Source organism: Lycorma delicatula, chromosome 9, assembly GCF_047948215.1.
Source record: "Lycorma delicatula isolate Av1 chromosome 9, ASM4794821v1, whole genome shotgun sequence".
In the NCBI taxonomy this organism is placed as follows: domain Eukaryota; kingdom Metazoa; phylum Arthropoda; class Insecta; order Hemiptera; family Fulgoridae; genus Lycorma; species Lycorma delicatula.
In genome coordinates, this window is record NC_134463.1 from 70,440,491 (window position 1) to 70,465,639 (window position 25,149).

The window sequence follows — 25,149 nt, forward strand, 5'->3', positions numbered from 1 at the left end:
AACATTGCGCATTACAATGAGATGCTTACTGCCAAGTTGAAGCCTGTAATTCAAAGCAAACGCCGAGGACTGCTGTCGAAAGGTATTGTGTTGTTGCACGACAATGCCCGTCCTCATACTGCTGCCCACACTGCTGAAACGCTCCAGAAACTCAACTTTGAAGTACTGGCTCATCCTCGGTATAGTCCTTATCTTGCTCCTTCTGACTACCACTTGTTTGGTCCACTCAAAGAGGCATTAAGGGACAGTCGATTTATCTCGAACGAAACTGTGAAAGAAGTGGTGCATTCTTGGCTCGCAGCTCAACTGAAAACCCTCTTTAATGACGGCATCAGGAAGATTGTGTAACAATGGACCAAGTGCATTGAAATGCGAGGGGACTATGTTGAAAAATGATGTACATGTAAGTTTCCTATTTGTATTGCAATAAAATTTATAACTACATTGCGGATAATAATTAACTTACCCTCGTATTAGAGTTAACACAAACTAAAAAATACTATAACTTTTAAATTGCAGTAATTTATGCATAAATAAATAAAACTATAGTATATGTGAACATAGTTATTGGTCTGAAACTCAATTATCCTAAAATAACATTTCATGCTATTTAAGCAGCACCAAAAACATGTTGTGTTATCAGGCAAAGGTTAAGTCCTTTTCCTATTCAGTTTGACATACCAAGATTGGATCAATATATTATTAAAATCATATACATATAAAATTTACAAAAAATACTTTTATTCCACTAAATTTTATACAAAATATTTATTAAATTAAAATCTAAGGTAGAAAATTAGTATAAAATGACAGATTTTAAAAATATTTAAAGTAATATAATATAAAAAGTTATGTATAAAGGGGCACATTAACTTACCTTGAGTAAGAGAATCAATATTTTCCCTCCTATGAAATTTCTGATATAATCTGGTGGTTATTATAATCAGGTTCTTAATTTAGAAACATATCAAAATCAAAATTGAAGGATTTGATGTTTCATCAAGAATTATAAAACGATTCTATATAAATGTAACATAAGGTCTGTGTGAAAATAAGGTCAGTATTAAAATATGTTTCAAAAAACTACAAATTAACCACAAACACAGTAAAAGAAAAACCTAAAAAAAAACTATTGCAATAGCCTACTTTCACAGGATCCCACATCATCAGTCGGTACATAATTCTGTAATTACATTTGCAAATAAAAACTTAAAAATTTAGAAAACATAAAGCCTAACAACAACAAAATTTGTAACAACACACTTCACTGCCATACTAGAATGATGTAAATTTAAAATATCACACAACTATGTTTGTAAGCAGTGCTGCCAACTGCTACAACTCACTATGGTCTTAACATCATCTTCAAACATGATCTGTTGCTAGATCATTTTATATTTTTGTTTAAATTTATAAATATAATATTTTTCGGGTATATTCATTTTTTATTGTTGTTACAAATTTCCAAAATTTCTAAATTATTTTTACTTCCTTATATGAGGTAGGAGAAGTTTTGTGATAACAAAAAATTTTGGTTTTCAGATTTCAACAGAAATATCAATTTTGACTATCACTGAATTCATTTTGACTAGTTTCGGCATGACGTCTGTATATACATATGTATCTCGCATAACTCAAAAACAATTAGCCGTAGGATATTAAAATTTAGGATTTACGACTGTTGTAACATCTATTCAATTCTAATTGTGCACCTCCCCTTTTGACTGCAATCGACTGAACCAAATGTCAAAAAAAGCCCAAAATTAAAAAAATTTAGATTTTGGACTTTTTCTTAGCTGTAGTAATAAGCCCTGATTGAGAGCTTTACAACAATATATCATAAGGGGTACTTATTTTCATTGGTTACAGAGTTATAGCCAAATAAAATTTTAATTAATGAAATATTTGGATTTTACAAGGGAAAGGCACCGGTTCAAATCAGACTTCATCTCCTTTTTTTAAATTTAAATATATTGATTTACTAATAACTATTAACCTATGATTGTAAAAAAGTTTTACGATATATAATAATTCAACAATAAAAAAGAAATGCGAAAAAATATCAGAAGTTACTAATGAAATAATCATAAAATTTTATGTACTTTTCATTTAAAAAAGTGTTTATGTAATTTAATAGGTGTACAAGGAAGTCATGTAATGTCCACATCAGATCTTTATTATCAGTAATAGTATGTTTATGTTGCAACAAGTGGTTGGCCACATTAGACACACATCTCTTTCTGTTCCTGTAAACATTGTAATGTTCTATAAATCCTTTTTTTTTAATGTGTTAGCTTTACCAGTTTATATTTTAATACATTCATTACATTTAATTTTATATATTCCCTTAAATCCTCTTCACCATTATTATTATTCCTTATTAAAATATCTAAAAATTATTAGAATTTAATATTTAAATATAAACCAATATTTAATTATGATAATATATTAAGTTATCACTCAAGATTGTATCCATATGTACCATCACCCCCAACACTTACTGGATTACCGAAGTTACATAAAATAAATAATCTTTTAAGACCATTAATAAATTTTAAAACAGCACCTGTATATTTTACACAGGTAAAATTCTTAGAATAAAAATGAATCTTGAATATAAACAAACATTATGTTAAAAATGGTTACGAGGTCATAAATAAGTTAAATTAAATTAAAGCTAACTCCACCACTAAAATGGTAAGTTATGATATCACAAACACATACCCTGATATACCAGCTGATAAAACAAAAGGAATAATAAAAAATAATTTAAAGGAAACCACAGAGTACACAAATGAGTTGATCACCATTGTAAGGAATATTTGTTTCCAAAATTATTTTGAATATGAGAAAAAATGTTATTTACAAACAAAAGGTTTATCTATCGGTTCACCTATTTCTGCAATTATGTCAGAGAATTTTACACAATATATTGAAAATATTGTGTCAAAATGGTATATTGGTTCATGGTGTACTGAGTACACACCAACAGCTATAATGGATAAGATATGTAGATAATATTTTGGTCATATATAATCCAGTTATAAATAATAAATATTTGATCATTTTAAATAAACTCAATTATAATGATAATTTAAAATTTACATGCAAAATGGAAAAGAACAAAAAAATACATTTTTTTTATATGGAGATTGAAATAAACATAAACAATGTTATAAAAAGATTAGTTTATAGAAAACCCACAACGAATAACATTACAATACATGTAAATTCCCCATGGTCACAAAAAATTGGTATATAAAAAAAACCTAATTTGTATAGCTATACATTAAACAAGGAATAATGAAAATAAACTCAAGAAAAAAAATATGTAATAAACCAAATAGCAGTTTAATGCAGCATAATGGTAATAACAGCAATGGTTATAACAGCAGAATAATGGTTTCAATGGTAAAATTACAAAAAGGTATATAAAAAGCAGAGAATAAAGTACCATAATGGTTTTAAAAAATTGCAACAAGAAAATAACACAGCATTATTAATAGTTTTTTTCTTAGAATACAACTAACTACACAAACAAAATAATATAAAAAATTACTAATGTTTATGATAAAAATAAATGTAAAAAGTGACTCAAAAACCAAAATATTTAAGGAATAATAACAATAATAAAAATGACGAAGAGAATTTAAAGGTAATATATAAAATTAAATGTATTAAATTTATATTGGTAAAACTAACAGATTTAAAAAAAGAGATTTATGGAACATTACAATACTTATAGAAACAGAAAGAGAGGTGTGTCTAATGTGGCTGACCATTTGTAAATGTAGTATTGCTGATATAAAAATAATTTCGAAATTTTGGAAATGTGTAACAACAATAAAAAAATTAATATACTTGAAAAATATTATATTTATAAATTTAAATAAAAATATGAAATGATTAATTAACCTACAGATCGTGTTTGAAGATGATGATTTAATTAAAAACAGCAAGTTGTAGCAGTTGATAACACTGTTTACGAACGAGTTGTGTAACATTTTAAATTTACATCATTCTAATACGGTAGTGAAGCTGTTACAAATTTTGTAGTTAGAGTTTATGTTTTCAAAATTTTTAAGTTTTTATTTGTTTTTTTATTTTTATTTGCTGATGTAATTATAGAATTATGTACCAATTGATGATGTGAGATCCCGCAAAAGTTGACTGTTGGTATTAGTTTTTTTTTTAGGTTTTTCTGTTACTGTGTTTGGTGGTTAAGTTGTAGTTTTTTTTTTGAGTTTACTTAGCGCAGTGATCAATATATTGATAAATTATTTGAATTTCCAGAAAGTTAAAGTAATATAATATTAATATAATTTTAATATTTATTAAAATTACCAAGTAATTCATTTGTTTGCTTGTAAGACAAAACAGCTCCCTCTTTATCAGCTTCGGCTATCATCATTTTGTGTGTTAAATCATCCTTTAGTAGTGCAGAATTTTTACGTTCCTTATCTAGCTCTTCCTTCAGAGATTGTATTTCTTTTAACCTTACTTCATACAACATTTGTAGTTGTTCAACACTATTGTATCCTGAAACAGACAATAAATATGTAATAAATACTGCCAATAAATTATTTGTTTCTATACATTGTAAGTTACAATTTTATTATTTTTAAATCTAAAGCATTAATCATTGCTTTTAAACTGTTTAAATGTTATTTGAATTTACAAAACTGATATCAGTGATTACATAATGTCCAATAAAAAACTTACAAAATCTGATGCGACCAGTAAATGGATTTGCTCCACAGGATGTGTACACTTTAGTGTGTATATATATATATATATATATATAAATATAATAATTATACATATACTCCAAATTAAAATTATACTGACAAACTCCAAATAATTGATAGAAGAGTCCTCAGAACCATTCTAAACAATAAACTCCATTCCATGAAAATGTAGAGAACAAGATTCTCTAAACCATGTCATTATCAATCATCGATACCGTAAGAAAACAAAGACTAACATATTATGAACACATATTACGGATGCCAGAGACAAGACTGATAAAGCAAATCTTCAATAAAATCAACAATTAGAAACTGAAGAACAGTTAGAATTGGTTTAAGGAGATCGAAGGTCTAGAACTTAAGATCGCGGAAGAAATGATTCTTGGAAGAGAAGACAAGAGAATCCTAAAGGAAAAATCCATCAGACTCCCCTTAAACAAGAGAAATGTACAAAATAATTACACAGAAGAAATAAGGGCAGCCAGATCTCTACAGATGAAAATATATTGAGAGCAAAAGAAAAAGCAGATTCTTATTCTCGAACTCGTTTAAGGATTTTGAAATAATGGATTGGGTGGGTGTCAAAGTACTAATAATAATTATTATTATGATTCATATAAATGGAATAATTTTCTCTAATTCTTCTCTCAATAGTTCTCTTTTCTATATTACACACTTTCTTTAATACTGCTTACTAGAACAATAAAAAAAATTTATTTACGTGGTTTTTTTTATATATATAAAAATGTTTAAGAGGTTAATAGTTATGTACTTATAATTCCTTAAGCAATCGACCAGAGTCAGGTAAGCCAACGTCTCGTTGTCCACTGCATGCTGCAGCAGGAAGTGTCCACAGCTGTTATATCAAATGTTATTTGTCATGTCACATTATATTCTTCTTTATTATTCATTCGTAATATTTTAAAACACTTTTTCATGCTCATAACTTTCTTTTAATGCCAAGATAAAAATGTAATTAGATTACATGAAGACTTATAAACACTCATAGTAAGCAATAATTACCTTACAATACACTTGTGCCTTAATAAATGGTTATCTTGTGAAATAAAATGGAAAAAAATGAATGATACACCCATATTTTTAATGGGCTGATTAAAACTGATTCGGGATTGGGTACAAAAGAGTATTTTCAATCATTCATCAAGTAGGATAACATGCAATAGATATAAGGTGCTACTGTTATGAAACAAGAAATAAAATATTTCACTTCAAATTTTAAGGAATGGATTATTATGTTTTGTTTTATGAAATTAAACTTGTTTCATACATAAATGTAGGATAATTACATGCTGGGGGTCAATTGACGATAAGCTGTCATGTGAAGTAACAATAAGTTAAAATGCAGTAAGTTAGCGTTAAATTCAGAAAAAATTGAAAAATGTTCATGAATTAATAATATATATATATATATATATATATATATATTATTAAGTTATATATTCTTGAAACATTATGCTAACTTTTTTTATATATATTATAAATATATTTTAATGCAATTTTATGTAACAAGAGCTGTTTAAATTGAATTTTCATTGCTCTTGTCTTTATTGTAAATGATTAATTACTTTAATCTAAATTCAGCAGGTTTTCATATGACAGTAAATAATTAGGGTTAACATTTTATTAATTGGATTTTGCATACCCGTATACTTCTTCATTTTGACCCTATAATTTATATTGACAGAGGAACTAAATGAAAAACAGCTTCAATAGGTAATAAAAAACTGATTCTTCATCTCAAAAATGATACTACATTCAGACCCATCAACTTGTAAAGTGGAGTATGTCATTATTATTTATTATTTCTTTTATTACAGGAAGTTAAGTAATTATAGTGACTATTTTAAAATAAATAATTGTATACTATAGGTGAAGTTTTTAATTTTACTTAAATAAATAAGTTTTCAGTAAAATGAAAGTAAGTGAAAACACACAACACAAAAAGTGAACTCTGTGTTACAGAATACGGTTATGAATTTATGAATGATATGATAATCAACTCACCTAACATAAAATCTGAAGGAATAATTAATAATACAGAAGGCCAGTTAATTCACTTACAAAGATCAGAATAAGAGAGAATTTTTTTTCAGGATAAATTAAAACGAATGCTAATAACAAAACTGTAATTCATATTCCTATCTTTTTGGCAAAAGATAAAACAAAAATGACTCAGTTTCTTTGACCTGAAGAAATATACTAAAGATCTGTAAAGTACTATTAGTACAGGTAGGAACATCTAATTTACAATTTTTTATTATTCCCATGCACACATTTTTTGTTGAAAATACCGTTTGCATATCTCTCTCTCTCTCTCTTTTAATGTACTAATCTTTTTAATGCACTTAAAAAAGTATAGGTTTGTTTATCTGTTATTTATTATTTATTTTTTTATTAATTTTTGTTTTGCTTTAATGTGGATGTCATGCCAAATATTATTGATGCAAGTTGTTTTATATACATATAGTTAACATCACTTTTATTCTTAATTGTAATTTGTAATACAAAAAATATGGGATAAGAATTTAGTTAAAAATTACAATAACAATAATTTTTCATAATTTATTTCCATGTTCAAAGTTCCACATATTTATAACAACTATCATAGTCTGAGTTTAATTTAAATCTACATTCTTAATAGGAAAAAAAATGGTAAATAGTTATGCCAGAATTACAACTTAACATTTCCCATTTTAGTTATATTATTATTTTATCACTGTCAGCATGGGTTGTATAATTAAAATATTTGCTGGAGTGGATCTTCTCAAGCTATAAAAACATTAGTGTGTCAAGGAAGAAGAGGAAGAAGCATTCACAAAATGAAAAAGATGTTTGTTACGATTTGAATACATATTAAAGGACTCTAGGTATTTAGTAACTTACTAGTAGCAATATATGCATCTCTTTGTTCTTTTTCAGTCTTAATTTGATTCTGGTTATCATTTGTCGACAGAACTTTAGGTGAATCACCTTTACAACCAAGAGAAGTTCTACGATAGCAATGCAAATGATGAGGTGATGAAACATATTTTTCATTATCACTGTTGTCAGCATCAACTGATGGTGTTGAAACCATCTCTTCAGTGGCTTAAAAAAAGGAACATAAAAAGTATAAATTTATGAAAAGTAAAACTAATGTAGGTGAAGTTTAAATATAAAGGAATAAAACAACACTTTTTAAAACAAAATTATTGAGATTACTACTGCCTGAATTATGAAAAACCTTTAAATGGAAAAAAAATAAATATATATATATATATACATACATACATAAATGTAATCAAGAATCTTTAAAACTATCATTTATAACAAAACACACGTGCATGTGCACACACACACACACACACACACACACAAACGCATGGAAGTTTCTGGGCAAGAAACTAAATAGCACCATTCATACATAACCTCATGGGTTCAAAACATCTATGGTAAACTACATTTATTAAAATTTGATAACTTCATAATACCTGGAGTGTATTGGGAATAGCATCTTAGAAACTGAAAAAGGTACATTTAACAAACTGATTCTTATAAATCATCTAAAATACATAATGCAGCTTATTTCCACATAATTCACCATAAAAGATTCAGCTTATATAAAAATTAGTGTAAAGAGAAAAAGCCATTTCATTACATGCTATTGGCATTTCTTAATGCCAATAACCATACTAGTCAATGTCACTTATATATATATATATATATATATATATATATATATATATATATATATATATATATATATATACTACAGAGTGACAACTTTTCAGCTGTTAAAAACCATAAAAAATGAATCTTAGCAAATACTCCATTTCAGAATGATCTATTCTTGAACTACTTGAGGTGACAAAGAACACACTTGACGTCATTAATGGCACACTACTGTTTAAGTGGCCTGTGAACTGTGAAGTGTAAGTATATATGAGGTATATACTTTTCATTATCACTGTTGTCAGCATCAACTGACAACACATACATAATACGAAATTTTTTTATGTAAAAAGATTTAGTTAAAAACAATCTGATACAATAATAAATAAATGGGAGTTATTTAATGTTTATCAAAGCTACTTTCAAAACTGACCTACAATATCTACAGTACTACTGCTCAACAGTGAAACGTTAGAAAAATAAAATTTAGTAAATGCTCCTACCTAAAAAATGATCCACTTTTCAATATATCATCACTAATGAGAAGTACTGCAGGCTACTTCTGAAAATAGCTATAAAAAATATTAAATGGCTGCCATTTCGGTTAGAGTTCTTGTGTAGTTCTGTTTTATGTTAATAATTTGGTTTTTCAAACCACTATTAAAATAGTACGTCACAACCTATGCTTTCCATTTAAAATCTCTGAGTTGCTTTCTGGATGCTTGGAGATGGGTTTTTTCAATTTTTTTGCATGCTGGTCTCTTACTGAAAAATGCAGATTATTTTGAGGCAGGTGCATTTGCTAATATTAATTTTTTTATGTTTAACAGTTGAAAATTAACACTGATAGAAAAAAAAATTGTTTAATGTTTCTCTAAGTGTGATACCATTCATGAATTGCTTTTTTGCGTACATTACAGAACTGTAAATGCAACTTTTCTATCACCCTTAGTTTTAAATAAATTACACTTCAAAAAAAATTAAGGGAAAATATAGTTAAAATCTGTAAAATTTATAATTTTGCATTGCCATACCTGTGTTAGAATGATTTTGCTGATGCTTTTCGTTTATAAATAGCCTCAGGCACATCCCGAATTAATCTCTAACAGTAATCAGCTAGCATGTTAATATTCCATTTTGCTTTATAGTAGCTTTTTATCACCAAAATGTCTTGGTGGAAACGTTCACAGTGTTCATCACTAACGTCTGCGAGGTTGTCCGGGAAAAAATCCAGATGTGAGTGTAGGAAATGTATTTTCAAAGACAAATTACATTCCATAGCTCTGTACGAAGTAAGAAGTTGATTAACAATAACAATATTGTTAATCAACTTCAAACAAAAATCCGACAATTACCACGAGGTAATTGTTGAATTTTTGTTTGCCGAGAGAAATTTTGCATACTTCTTTAAATGAAGCCCAACTGCACTTTTTACATTATTTAAAACTGAGTTAAATACATCATCTTTGACCACCTCTCTTATTTGAGGACTAACAAATATCCCTTCTTTAATTTTTCCTTCACTTACATTCAGAAATTTCTGCCTGATGTACAAAAATCCAGGACTGTCCTTCTTTATTGGTTTAACAAAATTTTTCATTAGTCCTAGCTTCATATGGAAAGGAAATAAAAATATGTAAAAATATTTTTTTGGGTTCAACTAAGGGCTCATGAATAATATTTTTCCCAATTGGAGCTAAGTTGTCTCGTTTCTTCCAATCTTTGGTAACATAATGCACAAAGAAAACACATGTACTTAGTATAGACTAACTGCATGCCTAGCTATAAATTTTAAATCACCACATAAGTTCCAGTTATGTTTTTTATAGTTTATTTTTTAACATCTTTCATCACATTGTATGTCTCTTTCAAATTAATATCATAAACAATTGGTATCGAAGGATATTTGTTACCTTTGTGTAATAGAACCACTTTTAAACTATACTTGGATGAATCTATAAAAAGGCGTAATCCTTAGGTTTATGAACTTGTCCTAAGTGCAACATAAGCTCATCAATATTTCTGCAATAAACCAAATTATTTTCATCAATAAAAAGTACTGAGAAAGTTTTTTTTGTTGATTTCGAAAATCTGAAATTTTTGCATTTTTTTAAAGTAAATTCAAACCTTGCAGTCTTGATCCTAACAATTTAGTTTGATTTTTTGATAAATTTAAATCTAACCAAGTCATTTATTCACCTTATGATATAAGATGTGGCTTATTAGAAGATAATTCAAAATCATTGTTGCCTTCTTCAATACTGTCTGATTCTTCATTGCTGCTTTCGAAACATACATTCACAGGTGGTTCAGGAACTGGAATGATTTCACTGTGAGGTACAGGCCTGATTGCAGATTGTAATGAAGGATATTTTACTGTATGTTTAGATTTTTTAGAAATTTCAGACACACTTGTTAAACAAAAGTAACAATTGGCTACATGATCCTTTGGTTCACGCCAAACCACAGCTACACCAAATGGCAAACCCTTCTGTGTACCTTTCAGCCAACCTCTTAAATATACAGAACAATTAGTGCATACTATATGAGGAGCCCATATCTTATCCTGATCACCAATTTTACACTGAAAGTACAAATGATATGCTTTTTTAATTAAAGATGTAATGTTTTTTCTATTTGATTTTACAGTAAACTCATCACATATATAACAAAAGGCATCCACATCATTTACACAATTTCGAGGCATTATGACACTGCACTGTTAACAAACTTAAGACAGCAATAAGACTGAACAAAATTAATTCATTCCTAAATCAAGTGCTTAATACAAACAGCACAGCTGTGTTTTCAGCTACGTGTTTTGACTTGCACAGACATGATTAATTTTGTCCATGAAGGCTCACTCTTAAGTATTAAGATATGATGTCATAATATGTGACTATGATGTGATTTAATTCTTTGTCTAGTATTGTTTATTTATAGCTTACAAATTATGTTAACAAAGTTAAACAATAAAAAATGAGCTAACAAAATACAATATAGGAGCTTAAAATGAAAAAAAAATCCTTTAACTAAAATTTAAAAGTTTTTCATAATTGGTGGGTGACAGAAAGATTCTGAGTTCATATTCGTTTTCAACAAAAAGAAAAACAGATTAAAATCATCAGTATTATTAATGTTTGCCCTACCTTATGGACAACCTGTGTGTATATAAAATAATAATATAATAAAATACTCTATATTTTTCATTTTAATGTAACCCTAATGTTTCTACTATATTTTTACATTATACAACACACACCAAACAATGAAAATAGACAAAATAATGTAATTATAATTCTTTACTAATCAAAATCTGTATTTGGTTTTAGAAAAATCATGTACTATATTACTGTATAGTTAAAAGAATAGCAGAAATGGTTTTTATTTTGGTTAGATTAATGAGAAAATAGACCTACTAGTGTTTACACTACAAATAAAATTATACATATCATTATCAATGAGGATGTAATTAATCACAGCATCAATCCATGCAGAGTTGGTTACTTTATTTATAAATACTCATTTTACTAATTGCTGTGAAGTGCTGTTTAATGGTTTGGCTTTATTTTGATTTTGTACTTTACACTCTGTTATACATAAAATATAATAATGATTAATATTTATTTTTATTAATAATTCTAAACATTCCAAACTGTAGAACATGCATCTTTTTGTTTGAATTAAATAAGAAAAATTAACAGTAAGATCAGTTCTAACCACCTGATCGTGGGCAGTAATAATGTTGATTGTATACTCTTCTTCTTCTTCTTTTCCCAAAAAACATATCCTGAAAATTCATTACCCATCAACTGGACCTACTTGCAGCACCATACTGGCAATTCCTAATAACTTGTAGGACACCCAATATGTACTGGAGCATAATAGGTAACATTCTTCTGTTGGACTATCTATGGACCTTTTCCTATCCAATGGTTACACAAAAAGCCCAACTATTAAAGGTTTTTAATAAGTAAAGCTAGGCCTTCTATTCTGCCATAAAACTATACACATGCTGTGAATATGTTCCTGCCATAATTGTTTTACGTTAGAGTGGTTGAGAAAAAGAAGAAGCCACATAGTAATTTTCAATCAACTATTGGATTAACAATGTAGTAATATTACCTTTGTGTATGTGCATGCCTATCTGTACTATGTATGGGTATAAAAAAAAAAAACCAACAACCAATCTGAGGCGAAGCTACTACACAATTCAGACACTGGGATGATCAAACAGATTAAGGAAAAATATTTTTCTTGGCATAATGCAAATAATGTACTTTTTTTTAGACATACAGCTTTATTTGTACAGTGAATATAATTATCTCGAGAAAAAAAAACAATAAACAGAAAGAAATTAAGAGTACTGCTGCAAGTATTAAATGTATACAAGTGAAAAAAACTATAATTCTTGTAATTCTCTGGCAAACAAGTTTTACTTGTCAAATAAATTTTTTAATAAAATTTATAATAAAATTAACCTTTAACTGTTAGAAGAAAACATTCTTGCTTGTTTTGTTGATTTGACAGAATTTACAAGGGTTTTTATAATATCTTTCCCATTTTCAGCATGTAATAATTCTTTTCTGTGAATAGAAATATTCACAGATGTAAAACATCACATTTTAGAATATAAAATTATTCATATTCTCCTCCCAAAGTAATACTAATATTAAAATACTAATTTACAGATTTTAATACATAGGCTGTTCTTCTCCATGTACTTGACCGTTTTGTGTCAAACCACGTTAAAATTCTGTTCAGAAGAACAAATATTTTATAAAAATAAAACAAAGTAATAATAAGAAAATAAATTTTCTGACATCATTGAAAAATCTAATCTGGATTAGTGTGTTTCAGACTTTGTAAAAAACGTGTACTTCAATAAAATATTAATGGAATCAAAAGCAAAGTATACTACTTTGGAAATAGAGATAAATGATGAATATTAATACAAGCCCACATCCACACAGTGAAACATAGGAACATACACAGCTAGGAACACAGGATCAATGGTAAAAAGAAGTAGATATTATAAAAGAGTCCGAATTGCAGGAACACAAGACCAATTTACAACTGTTTTTGTTGAGATATCAACGACCTACTACCTAAAGCCAGAGAGGCTTAGGTTTAGGAAAACCTTTGCCTATCCTCAGAATTGTGTAGTATGTGGAATATCCAGCTGAACTACCAACAGTTCAGCCAGATCCCAAAAAAAGTTATGATTGGATATTACCTGAGCTTTATCTCCTCTTTCTATGCTTCTTTATTACAGTCTGTTGGACTTGATTTATCAAAAAAGGTTCACGACTGGAGTGATATAATCAATAATTTATAATATAATTTAGCTGATAAATCTTTATTATTTATATGGTATAACATAATCCAATATAGTAGTAATTTAAAATATAAAACCAATAATGTAATGATGCAAATATTTACAATGTGTAATACAAACCAGAATCATTAATGCTAGGTAATGTGTGCTGATATCTCTGTTTTTTGTATGTATCATAAAACATAATGCGATGATTATTATTATCATTTGGAGACATGTCCAGTGAAGAGAGAAAATGAAATTCATCTCTCTCATTTTTATCTACATTTGGTGTGCCAGTTCTATTAACATCCATAGTACTCTTCTGATTATTAGTAACATATGTGTTCGTTTTATTAACATGGCAATCTGAATTGTCCTGATTATCATAAAATGATGAATCACCATTTAATGAATGACCTGCAAAAAAATTGAAAAATTATTCAATAAACAAAGAAAATGTTTTATATGTAGACCTAAAGCTAGAAAATTCCATAATCAAACAATTTATAGATGGATATCTGTTAGCAACATAAGAGTTAATCAGATAATACAAAGTAAAAATATTTTTTTTTTTTGTCTTCAGTCATTTGACTGGTTTGATGCAGCTCTCCAAGATTCCCTATCTAGTGCTAGTCGTTTCATTTCAGTATACCCTCTACATCCTACATCCCCAACAATTTGTTTTACATACTCCAAACGTGGCCTGCCTACACAATTTTTCCCTTCTACCTGTCCTTCCAATATTAAAGCGACTATTCCAGGATGCCTTAGTATGTGGCCTATAAGTCTGTCTCTTCTTTTAACTATGTTTTTCCAAATGCTACTTTCTTCATCTATTTGCCGCAATACCTCTTCATTTGTCACTTTATCCACCCATCTGATCTTTAACATTCTCCTATAGCACCACATTTCAAAAGCTTCTAATCTTTTCTTCTCAGATACTCCGATCGTCCAAGTTTCACTTCCATATAAAGCGACACTCCAAACATACACTTTCAAAAATCTTTTCCTGACATTTAAATTCATTTTTGATGTAAACAAATTATATTTCTTACTGAAGGCTCGTTTAGCTTGTGCTATTCCGCATTTTATATCGCTCCTGCTTCGTCCATCTTTAGTAATTTTACTTCCCAAATAACAAAATTCTTCTACCTCCATAATCTTTTCTCCTCCTATTTTCACATTCAGTGGTCCATCTTTGTTATTTCTTTGTTATTTCTACTACATTTAATTACTTTTGTTTTGTTCTTGTTTATTTTCATGGGATAGTTTTTGCGTAGGACTTCATCTATGCCGTTCATTGTTTCTTCTAAATCCATTTTACTCTCGGCTAGAATTACTATATCATCAGCAAATCGTAGCATCTTTATCTTTTCACCTTGTACTGTTACTCCGAATCTAAATTGTTCTTTAACATCATTAACTGCTAGTTCCATGTAAAGATTAAAAAGTAACGGCGATAGGGAACATCCTTGTCGGACTCCCTTTCTTATTAGGGCTTCTTTCTTATGTTCTTCAATTGTTATTGTTGCTGTTTGGTTCCTGTACATGTTAGAAATTGTTCTTCTATTTCTGTATTTGAACCCTAATTTTTTTAAAATGCTTAACATTTTATTCCAGTCTACGTTATCGAAAGCCTTTTCTAGGTCTATAAACGCCAAGTATGTTGGTTTGTTTTTCTTTAATCTTCCTTCTACTATTAATCTGAGGCCTAAAATTGCTTCCCTTGTCCCTATACTTTTCCTGAAACCAAATTGGTCTTCTCCTAACACTTCTTCCACTCTCCTCTCAATTCTTCTGTATAAAATTCTAGTTAAGATTTTTGATGCATGACTAGTTAAACTAATTGTTCTGTATTCTTCACATTTATCTGCCCCTGCTTTCTTTGGTATCATAACTATAACACTTTTTTTAAAGTCTGATGGAAATTCCCCATTTTCATAAATATTACACACCAGTTTGTATAATCTATCAATCGCTTCCTCACCTGCACTGCGCAGTAATTCTACAGGTATTCCGTCTATTCCAGGAGTCTTTCTGCCATTTAAATCTTTTAATGCTCTCTTAAATTCAGATCTCAGTATTGTTTCTCCCATTTCATCCTCCTCAACTTCCTCTTCTTCCTCTATAACACCATTTTCTAATTCATTTCCTCCGTATAACTCTTCAATATATTCCACCCATCTATCGACTTTACCTTTCGTATTATATATTGGTGTACCATCTTTGTTTAACACATTATTAGATTTTAATTTATGTACCCCAAAATTTTCCTTAACTTTCCTGTATGCTCCGTCTATTTTACCAATGTTCATTTCTCTTTCCACTTCTGAACACTTTTCTTTAATCCACTCTTCTTTTGCCAGTTTGCACTTCCTGTTTATAGCATTTCTTAATTACCGATAGTTCCTTTTACTTTCTTCATCACTAGCATTCTTATATTTTCTACGTTCATCCATCAGCTGCAATATATCGTCTGAAACCCAAGGTTTTCTACCAGTTCTCTTTATTCCGCCTAAGTTTGCTTCTGCTGATTTAAGAATTTCCTTTTTAACATTCTCTCATTCTTCTTCTACATTTTCTACCTTATCTTTTTTACTCAGACCTCTTGCGATGTCCTCCTCAAAAATCTTCTTTACCTCCTCTTCCTCAAGCTTCTCTAAATTCCACCGATTCATCTGACACCTTTTCTTCAGGTTTTTAAACCCCAATCTACATTTCATTATCACCAAATTATGGTCGCTATCAATGTCTGCTCCAGGGTAAGTTTTGCAGTCAATGAGTTGATTTCTAAATCTTTGCTTAACCATGATATAATCTATCTGATACCTTGCAGTATCGCCTGGCTTTTTCCAAGTGTATATTCTTCTATTATGATTTTTAAATTGGGTGTTGGCAAAAAAATTGGTAAAAATGTTGGGTGTTGGTAAAAATATTATCAAATTTAAAATAAAAAAAACTTTTGCACAGTTCAGCACATGAAGACTGACTTTTCATTAATTTAATTTGATTTAATACTGCTAACAATAGATGTCACAGATAAAGAAACGTTACTGTTCATACTTGCAGTATTGTAACAAACCGTGCATCTAACTTGTCCTGCTTAAATTTTTTGATCTTAAATTGAGCATAACTTACGAATGAGTCAACCAATCTTAATCAAATTTTCACATGCACAACTTCAGATACACTACTACAGCATAAATTTCAATGAAATTGGTCTAGTAGTTTTGGAGATTTTCGAGCCACAAAAGTAACACTACTTTTCTTTAAAAAGTAGGTAAAAAAGGTATAAAAAGACTGAATAAAGAAGAAAGGATAATAATGTGATGAGTATTAGAAAGATAAAAAAAAGAAGCACAAATATTCAGTTAATTTTTTTTTTAAACCAAACAGATAGTATGAACATAAACATACTATATTCATACATATGTTTATACATATATATATATATATATATATATACATATGTTTATATTCATACTATCTGTTTGGTTTAAAAAAAAACATTTAAATCTGTGTTGTAAAAGTATTTCATTCTTTTCATTTTGATGAAAAAATGTATTACTTACTCACCATTCTGGTAACCTCCATGGCAGTGGTAATGATACGTTGTTTGAATCCCAGTCGGGCATGGCATTTTCATACAATATAAAATTTTTATTCCATATTCCCTCCAACAAGCTTTGAGATTTTGTAGTGAATTAATCAATCCCAAGAAAAAACCAAAATCTTTCTTTTTTTTTTAATTATTAACATTTTGTTTGTAAGTTAAAATAAAAAGTTGACAAAATAAATTAAATAAAAATATATTTCCTTTTAAAGACTTTAATGTATGCTTTCACAGAGATCTCTGCTTCTTCAGAATGGATTTTTTTTATTATTAAAACCCATTCTTAATAAAACTTATATCTTAATTGTAGCAAAAAACTTCTTGAAAAAACTGAGATCTACATGAAATTATTGAAAGTGGTTTATAAAAACAAAAAGGAACAGATACACAAAAAATTAAAATTAATTAAAAAAATAATTTATCCTCTGCTACACAGATTTAATTTTTAAATTGTCAATTATTAACATTGAGATAAATTTCTTGATTGTTAAAAATACAGAAATGCCAATCCTGACCACAATTCAATTCTGGTCTTACATTACCAGCCACATACTATCAAAAAGAATGGTTTAATTATAAGGGAAATTTCAACTCAGGTTCTTGTAAAAAGATAAAATTGATTTCTAAAAAAAAATTATTATTAGAAGCAATATTTTATGCACTTTTTTATCATTTCTGGTGCAGTCACTTCAGAAGGGTGTCCACTGCATGCTTCATCGCTAATGCGTGTTTGACCCATTTTTAACTATGCGACCCAGCATTTAACTGTTATATATGGTGGAGAAAAGTCTCCCAATGCTGCATCAAGCTCATCTTTAATTTCGTTTGCACTTAAATCTTTCAGAAAAAAGTATTTAATCAATGTACAAATTTCCAGAATTTTATGTTTTCAAAAAATGTCTGAATTCTCCACTTTGATGGACTGTAAATACTATACTAAGTGATGCAGCAACTAGAAACTCTTATAGTAAACTAATAATGAATCATGCGACGCCATCAAGAAATTACAAGTACTAACACCAACTTTATGTGAGCTCAGAACTTTCCACCCAAACCTCGTAGACATGCTCTTTCAACAGGGGTTTCTGATTTTATATCAGTGATTTAACCCGCATGGATAAAATATACCTATTGTTTTACATAAAATTAATATACTTTTTTAAAAGTTAGACCAGTAAGTTAGACTCAGTAGACCAGGAAATACAATGGTACTACTATAAGCAAACAATCATAGAGGAAATGCCATGGATGATCTCTTATAGTAAGAGAATTAAGGCTTAGCTAAATGACTATACTAGCCTATTTTCAGATAGAAAGAGACAGATTTCTATCTATAGAAAAACAGAATACATTTTTAGACAGAAATTTGAGGAATTACAAAAGAAATAAATTACACAAGTATAGGAATGGCCAGTTTGGAACATTGTTCAAACTGGCATGTTTTATAGAAATCAAGCTACTGTATAGAAAAATAATAGAAAAAATTAAGCTACAGACTTTCTGCAGATATACTTATAAATACCAATAAATATTAAAAAACAACCAACCAATTTTTTAATTAGCATTTGATTAATTAACTTACCATTATTATTATTGTTGTGAAAACTGCTAACATTACTTCCTCCATTACAGTCATTCTCATCATAATCATCGTCATCATCATCAACACTTAAATCATCAAAAGCGGTAGACAGTAGATTTTTAATCTAAAAGAACACACAATAACATGCCACTAATTACAAAGCCATGTTCAGAGCATCTACCACAATATAATGATTTTTAGCCTCAATAATAACAGTTATTGCCAAACATATAAAAAAAATTAAAATCATCAGTTTTTTTTTGTATATATAATCAGCATAATTTCAAAGAAATTAAATTGTAGTCCTGAAGTGATCTTATGAAACCATAATTTTAAGTAGTTTTAAATAACTTATTATTTTATAAAAGTGTAAATCTCCCTATCATGCTGATCAACAAAACTTTTTATTATTATTATTGAAATGGGTCATAAATAGTGTATTTATCTTGACATGTTTAAAAACGTTCAGTTTAGTTAAAAACTGAAGAGATAAATTTTTTTCTGTTAGTCTAGTTTTCATCTTTTTTTGCAATGTCAAAAATTTATGTAATATTTTCACAATCTACTTGAAAACAATACCTTTTAAGGTCTTCAAATGCCTAATTTTCGACATGAAAATTTATTATATTAAAACAGAAAAAAACTAACAATACGTTTTGTGGGAACTTTTTTCATCTTTAAAAGTGCTATTTGGTTTACATTTCTTAACAAAAATTACTTTAGAAAAGTAAAAACACTTAAGCACCTCTCTTAGCAGGTAGTTTCTATCAGCAACAAAATCACATAAGAACAACTATGAGGGTAAATAGGTATTATTCTTTTAAAAAGGCTATTTTAAAATTTAGTAATAGTAAATGAATGTAACACATTTCTATTCATTACTTGTGTAACAATTTATGAAATAAATTGTTTTTATAAAAACAAAAAGGAACAGATACACAAAAAATTAAAAAAAATAATTTATCATCTGCTACACAGATCTAATTTTTAAACTGTCAATTATTAACATTGAGATAAATTTCTTGATTGTTAAAAATACAGAACTGCCAATCCTGACCACAATTCAATTCTGGTCTTACATTACCAGCCACATACTATCAAAAAGAATTGTTTAATTATAAGGGAAATTTCAACTCAGGTTCTTGTAAAAAGATAAAATTGATTTCTAAACAAAAATTATTATTAGAAGCAATATTTGATGCACTTTTTTATCATTTCTGGTGCAGTCAATTCAGAAGGGTGTCCACTGCATGGTTCATCACTAATGCGTGTTTGACCCAATATGTTTCATAGATTTAAATTAAGGTAATTAAAAAGCTTTCATCTTTGTAGGAAGCATTTTTGGACTGTCTCTGTTATCCTTCCCCCCATTTATTTTGTAGATATTTCTGGCAGAAAATTGCACCTGCATTTTGGAAAAAGTTAAAAATATTCTTAGATTTACCTTAAATTTAAAAAAAACAAATTAATAAAAAATGTGTAAAAAATATCCAATTTTTTTTTTAATTTAAGAAACACCAAACAATGAAAAATAACAAATTAAAAAAAAAAAATACCAAAACATTGAAACAAACAAACATGACTCATTTTATCTCATGATAAAACAAACAATTCAAACATATTTGCAGGAAGATCCATAATGATGCCGAATTATAATTACAACAGTGACAATATCACTACAACATTGCTCGAATAACTACAATGTACTGATGCAATTTTAAAAATAAATATCAAACAATTCAAATGTCAATACTCGCAGCAGGATGATGTAATCAGACAAGTGTGAATGCGCTTGTTAAAAGTCTTAACGTAATAATCATAATTGCACCATCTTGGTGGGCACTATCTTAAACTTAAATAGATAGGACTGAACATGAACTTGAGTTATAAATTTTGTTAATGTAGTCTTTTATATGTAGAGTAACAAATGTAATATAAATCATTGGGTTCTTACTCTCGACAGACTAGGGGGAAGGATAACAGAGGACGACAACCGTGTTTTGAATGGGACTGTTAGTTCTTGAATGAATTGTGAAAATACTGTATAAAATGTTGGTGGCTTTTGTAAACTGGGTAAAAATATGCTCCTTAAAAATTTTATTTCAGTAAGCTTTTATACATCTAAAAAAAAATTAATCAACAATGACACACTGACAGTATGTAACTTACACAAAAAAAAAAACGATTGCAAAGATCCTTTACGGGGTAAACACATAGAACTAGCCTCATATTTCACAGAGGCAGATGTCACAAAATATTATAACAAGAACCATACCTCCTCATTCCTCCGTCTTTCATCTTCAATCGCTTCTTCTTCTTCTTGGCACTGCACATTCGCATTAAGTTGTATTCCATCACTCCCTTGAAATAAACTTAAACCAGTAGCTGCTTCCATTACTCTGTAAAGATTTACAAATAAATTTAATAAAATAAACAACATTTTTTATCAATTTATAATTACATGATTGTTCATTTCTTAATTAAAATTACAGATTAGAATTAAACTTAAAGATGATCTCAATCAATTCTAGTTTAATATTTTATGATGATTTCCTAGAATAAAAAAAAATTACATGAATTTTATGAAAATTCAATTGTTTCTTGGCACCTCATTTATCCAGAACATGCTTAATTAAGATTGTCTTTAACTTGAAGTGTGCAGTTTGGAGTGTTCCATCTAGGGAAGTCTGAGTCAAGTACTCCTTTTTTCTGATCAAACACTAACTATTATAGTCAGTATATATTATACTTAACACCATGTATATATTATACTTCCTATAGTTAAGATTTTTATCAAACAATAAAAAATTATGGGGGTTCAACTTGAAACTATTCAACTTGAAACTTGGTTCATCAAACAATATCACTAAGCTACAGAAATGAGAATTTACTCAACATGATTAATAAATTCCTTACAAAGTTAATCCTATTAAAATCATCTTTTAAGTGCATGAAGTAATCTTGGCCAACAAAACTTAAACCTCAATTCCTTTAGTATCTTTCATAAACCTGTCCTGGTTTTTCCAGCCTAATAGAAGCTTTTCCGGTATAAGTGTGAATACTCTACTAATGCCTTCATAATAAGTTGTTCATTTCTAAACTACAACTGATTCCAGTCAACCTCATCATGGAGAATCTCAAATACTTAAAACTCTATATTCAGTTTTTAGAAATTTTTATGGGTCAGTAGTAGAAAATTAATAAATCTGGTATGGTATTCTTCAAGAATAGTAGTAATATACTTTTTTCACAAAGACAGAAACATAAAAACTCCTTGTTTTGTGAAATGAATGTCATTATTACCAACATTAAAGAAATGAACTGAACAATTGAATAATTATATTAGCTAATTACTGCTAACTGCCAAATCTAAATTTGTTGCAATTACAGAATTTAAATCTGCATAAAGGAAAATTACTTTTTAGCCCATTATGTAGTGTGTCTGTGGTAATTATACACAATTATGAACTCATCTCTGATTTTGGTGAAATCTATTAGATACCTTATTTAGAAACTAAGTTATTTGTTACAACTGAAATTATTCTTCGGAAATGCTTTACACCCAGTTTACATCCATTGTAAGTTATATAGTATCCTCAACAAAAAATTTCTAATTCAGCACTATACAAATGTAATAAATATTTTCACACTAAATAAGTTGGTTTCAGTGAAATTAAGTTAAGAATGAGAATAAATTCACTTAATACTAAATTAATTTACATCAAGCTTAAGGTGTGGGGTTTGGTAAATGTGCAATATATATTATTTAACTGAGTTATACTTTCTATTGGGTTGGGTCTTCATGTGTTACTCAGGGGAAGTTTTTTAGTCGGTGTGAGCCAACACTGCTGTGCCAATGGATGGCTGCTGGCAGAGCTTTTTCCTCCTGTGACGGGAAAAAAGTGAAAATTAATTGAGTTCAGTTAGGTTTAGGTCAAGATTATGGTTGCATAAGGCTACTCAGAAGGGCTGTGCAACAAGAGACTGATCCTGATCGGCGTGCGACCCTAATTGCAGATTACCGCAGAGTGAGGTCTAGATACTTTCACAAGGTAACCAACAATCCATGTACTGAATTTCATATGGTATCAGCAAACATAACCTACCGCTCACTAACCACAACTACTTAATTTAAATACTAAACTGGCCATTTGTTAGTAGAGTCCATAGTTGTATACAATGACCAATTATTTAGTTTGGTGAGGGTACTGTGTAAGTCAGGTAAAGGGCCTTCCAACGAATAATTTCAACCATTGAATAGTTTAGAATGTAATGAATTTTTTTCACTATATGAAAAATAAAAAGTTATTCAATTCATAATAAATAAATATTTATTAACTGGATCAATACATAATTTTAGAGAATAAAATTCACATCACAAATGGGTAGGTGTGCTTCTCCAACTACAGAAAAAGTTACAACCAAAGTACTTGCCTTAGAGTAAAATAAAACGTATGGGGAAAACTTTTATCAGAGCAGCCTCACTGCAAACAAAATTTATAAATAAAAATGATATAGGCCACATTATGTGAAATAATAGTGATATAAATATACGAAAACCAAAAATAAAATCAGTATACAATAAAATAATAACTTTATATGCTATAATTACAAAGTATAAGAAAAGTTATTTGTAAGCGTTCCAGAAAATTAATTTTTTTTATATATCAATTTTTTACTAATTAAGCAAATTACTAATTTGTTTAATTACTAAATTATTAATTTTTATTAAATAAATATAATTTGACTAATTAAATGAACATGAGAAGAAAGATTTTGCATGATCTCTTATTGTATGAACAATATTACAATATAATTCAATTAACTTTCTGGTAGAACATGAATGTAGCACAAACAATTTCAATATCTGCTAAACCTTAATTAGCATAATTTCATAATAAGTAGAATATCTATGTAAACATACTACATGACATGAAGACTCCAGAGATTGAAAAAAAAATTCTTTCTTTAAATTACTGTAATACACAAAAATGTAAACTGCAGAGCAAAACAAGTGTTTGCACATCATGATAAACAAATACAGATAATTTTAACTTTTAATAAAAATAAAAAAACATTGTAATATATGAGAAAATGACAATTTTATAAGTAATTTATAACTGAAATAGATTTGAGAATTTAAAATATTGGTGGCAAGACCCGTAGGTTAAAATTACTTTTTTTAATCAAAAAATTGTTTTACATTCATATTCATGTTGTGAAAACAAATTAATACAAATAACAATTAACTAAAGACTAAATTTATAATAGTGCTGTGATAAAATTATCCTGAATAGTAACAGAAATAAAACTAACCTCTAACACTAAATACTAGTACTTAAACATTATAATAAAAAATGATATATTCAATATAAAAAGAGTAATTGAGGCAATGCTACTATATAACACAATCAAATAAAACTACAATAATAATGTATTCAAATATTGTCTCATTTTGCAATAAACTTTTCAAGGCAAAGTAACCTCTCTTGAGAAAATAAACTCTAATCAATTTGACAGTTTGCCGGGAAAACACAGATGGTCTCATTGTGACCAACGTATACTTGTGTGTTACAGAAAATTAATTACTCATTTAATTTCCTTTTTACCTTCTTAAAGTAATCTTATCTACTAGTAACATAAGTACCTAAGTTTTTTACGTAGAAATTATAAAAACGAAATTGTCAGGTTTAATATACCAATCGGTCTGACAGCTCATAATCAAATTATTTCAAAACTGCAGCTTATACGTTCTCATGACTTGAAATTTTTTTATCTGTTATCTATTATGCAGTGTAAACAAAGTGCAAGTAATAAGAGACGCATAATTATTATCATCATAAATGTAAATACTTTTAACGCTAAGATGTCAATCAATATTTTCAATTGGACAAAGTGAAAACATTTTTTAAATTATTATTTTAACGTTACAGTAACTTAATAAACTGTTCAGAGTTAAAACTGAACAATAAGTAAATAAGCTAAATATAGAATGAACATTAAGAAGCTAGAGACCCAGTGGTTTATAACGTAAAAGTTAACAACGAAAAGAAATGAAATTAAGGATATTGTTTCTCATTAATCTTGAAAAATCGCTGATAGTGTTATCCAATAAATTGACTGCCAAATAATTTGGTTGCCTATGTAAACGATTTTGATATCGTTGACTGATTAAAGATTTTTGCGTAACTCTTCGTTATATATGTGGTTATTG

The 25,149-nt window shown here is 28.4% G+C and overlaps 1 protein-coding gene across 2 annotated transcripts in view; it reads right to left on the reverse strand.

Annotated features, from left to right (window-relative positions):
• Positions 1–24,461, reverse strand: part of LOC142330119 (uncharacterized) — an 87,381-nt gene extending 62,920 nt beyond the window's left edge. For both annotated transcript variants that reach the window (XM_075375203.1, XM_075375202.1), the window contains exons 1-6: positions 24,252–24,461; positions 21,211–21,334; positions 18,936–19,059; positions 13,879–14,157; positions 7,653–7,856; positions 4,345–4,539 (exon numbers count right to left, since the gene is read on the reverse strand). In XM_075375203.1, coding sequence (XP_075231318.1) covers positions 4,345–4,539; positions 7,653–7,856; positions 13,879–14,157; positions 18,936–19,059; positions 21,211–21,330 — 922 coding nt within the window. In that variant the 5' untranslated portion in view covers positions 21,331–21,334; positions 24,252–24,461. The remainder of the gene's footprint in view (positions 1–4,344; positions 4,540–7,652; positions 7,857–13,878; positions 14,158–18,935; positions 19,060–21,210; positions 21,335–24,251) is intronic.
• Between the last annotated feature and the right edge of the window lie 688 nt (positions 24,462–25,149).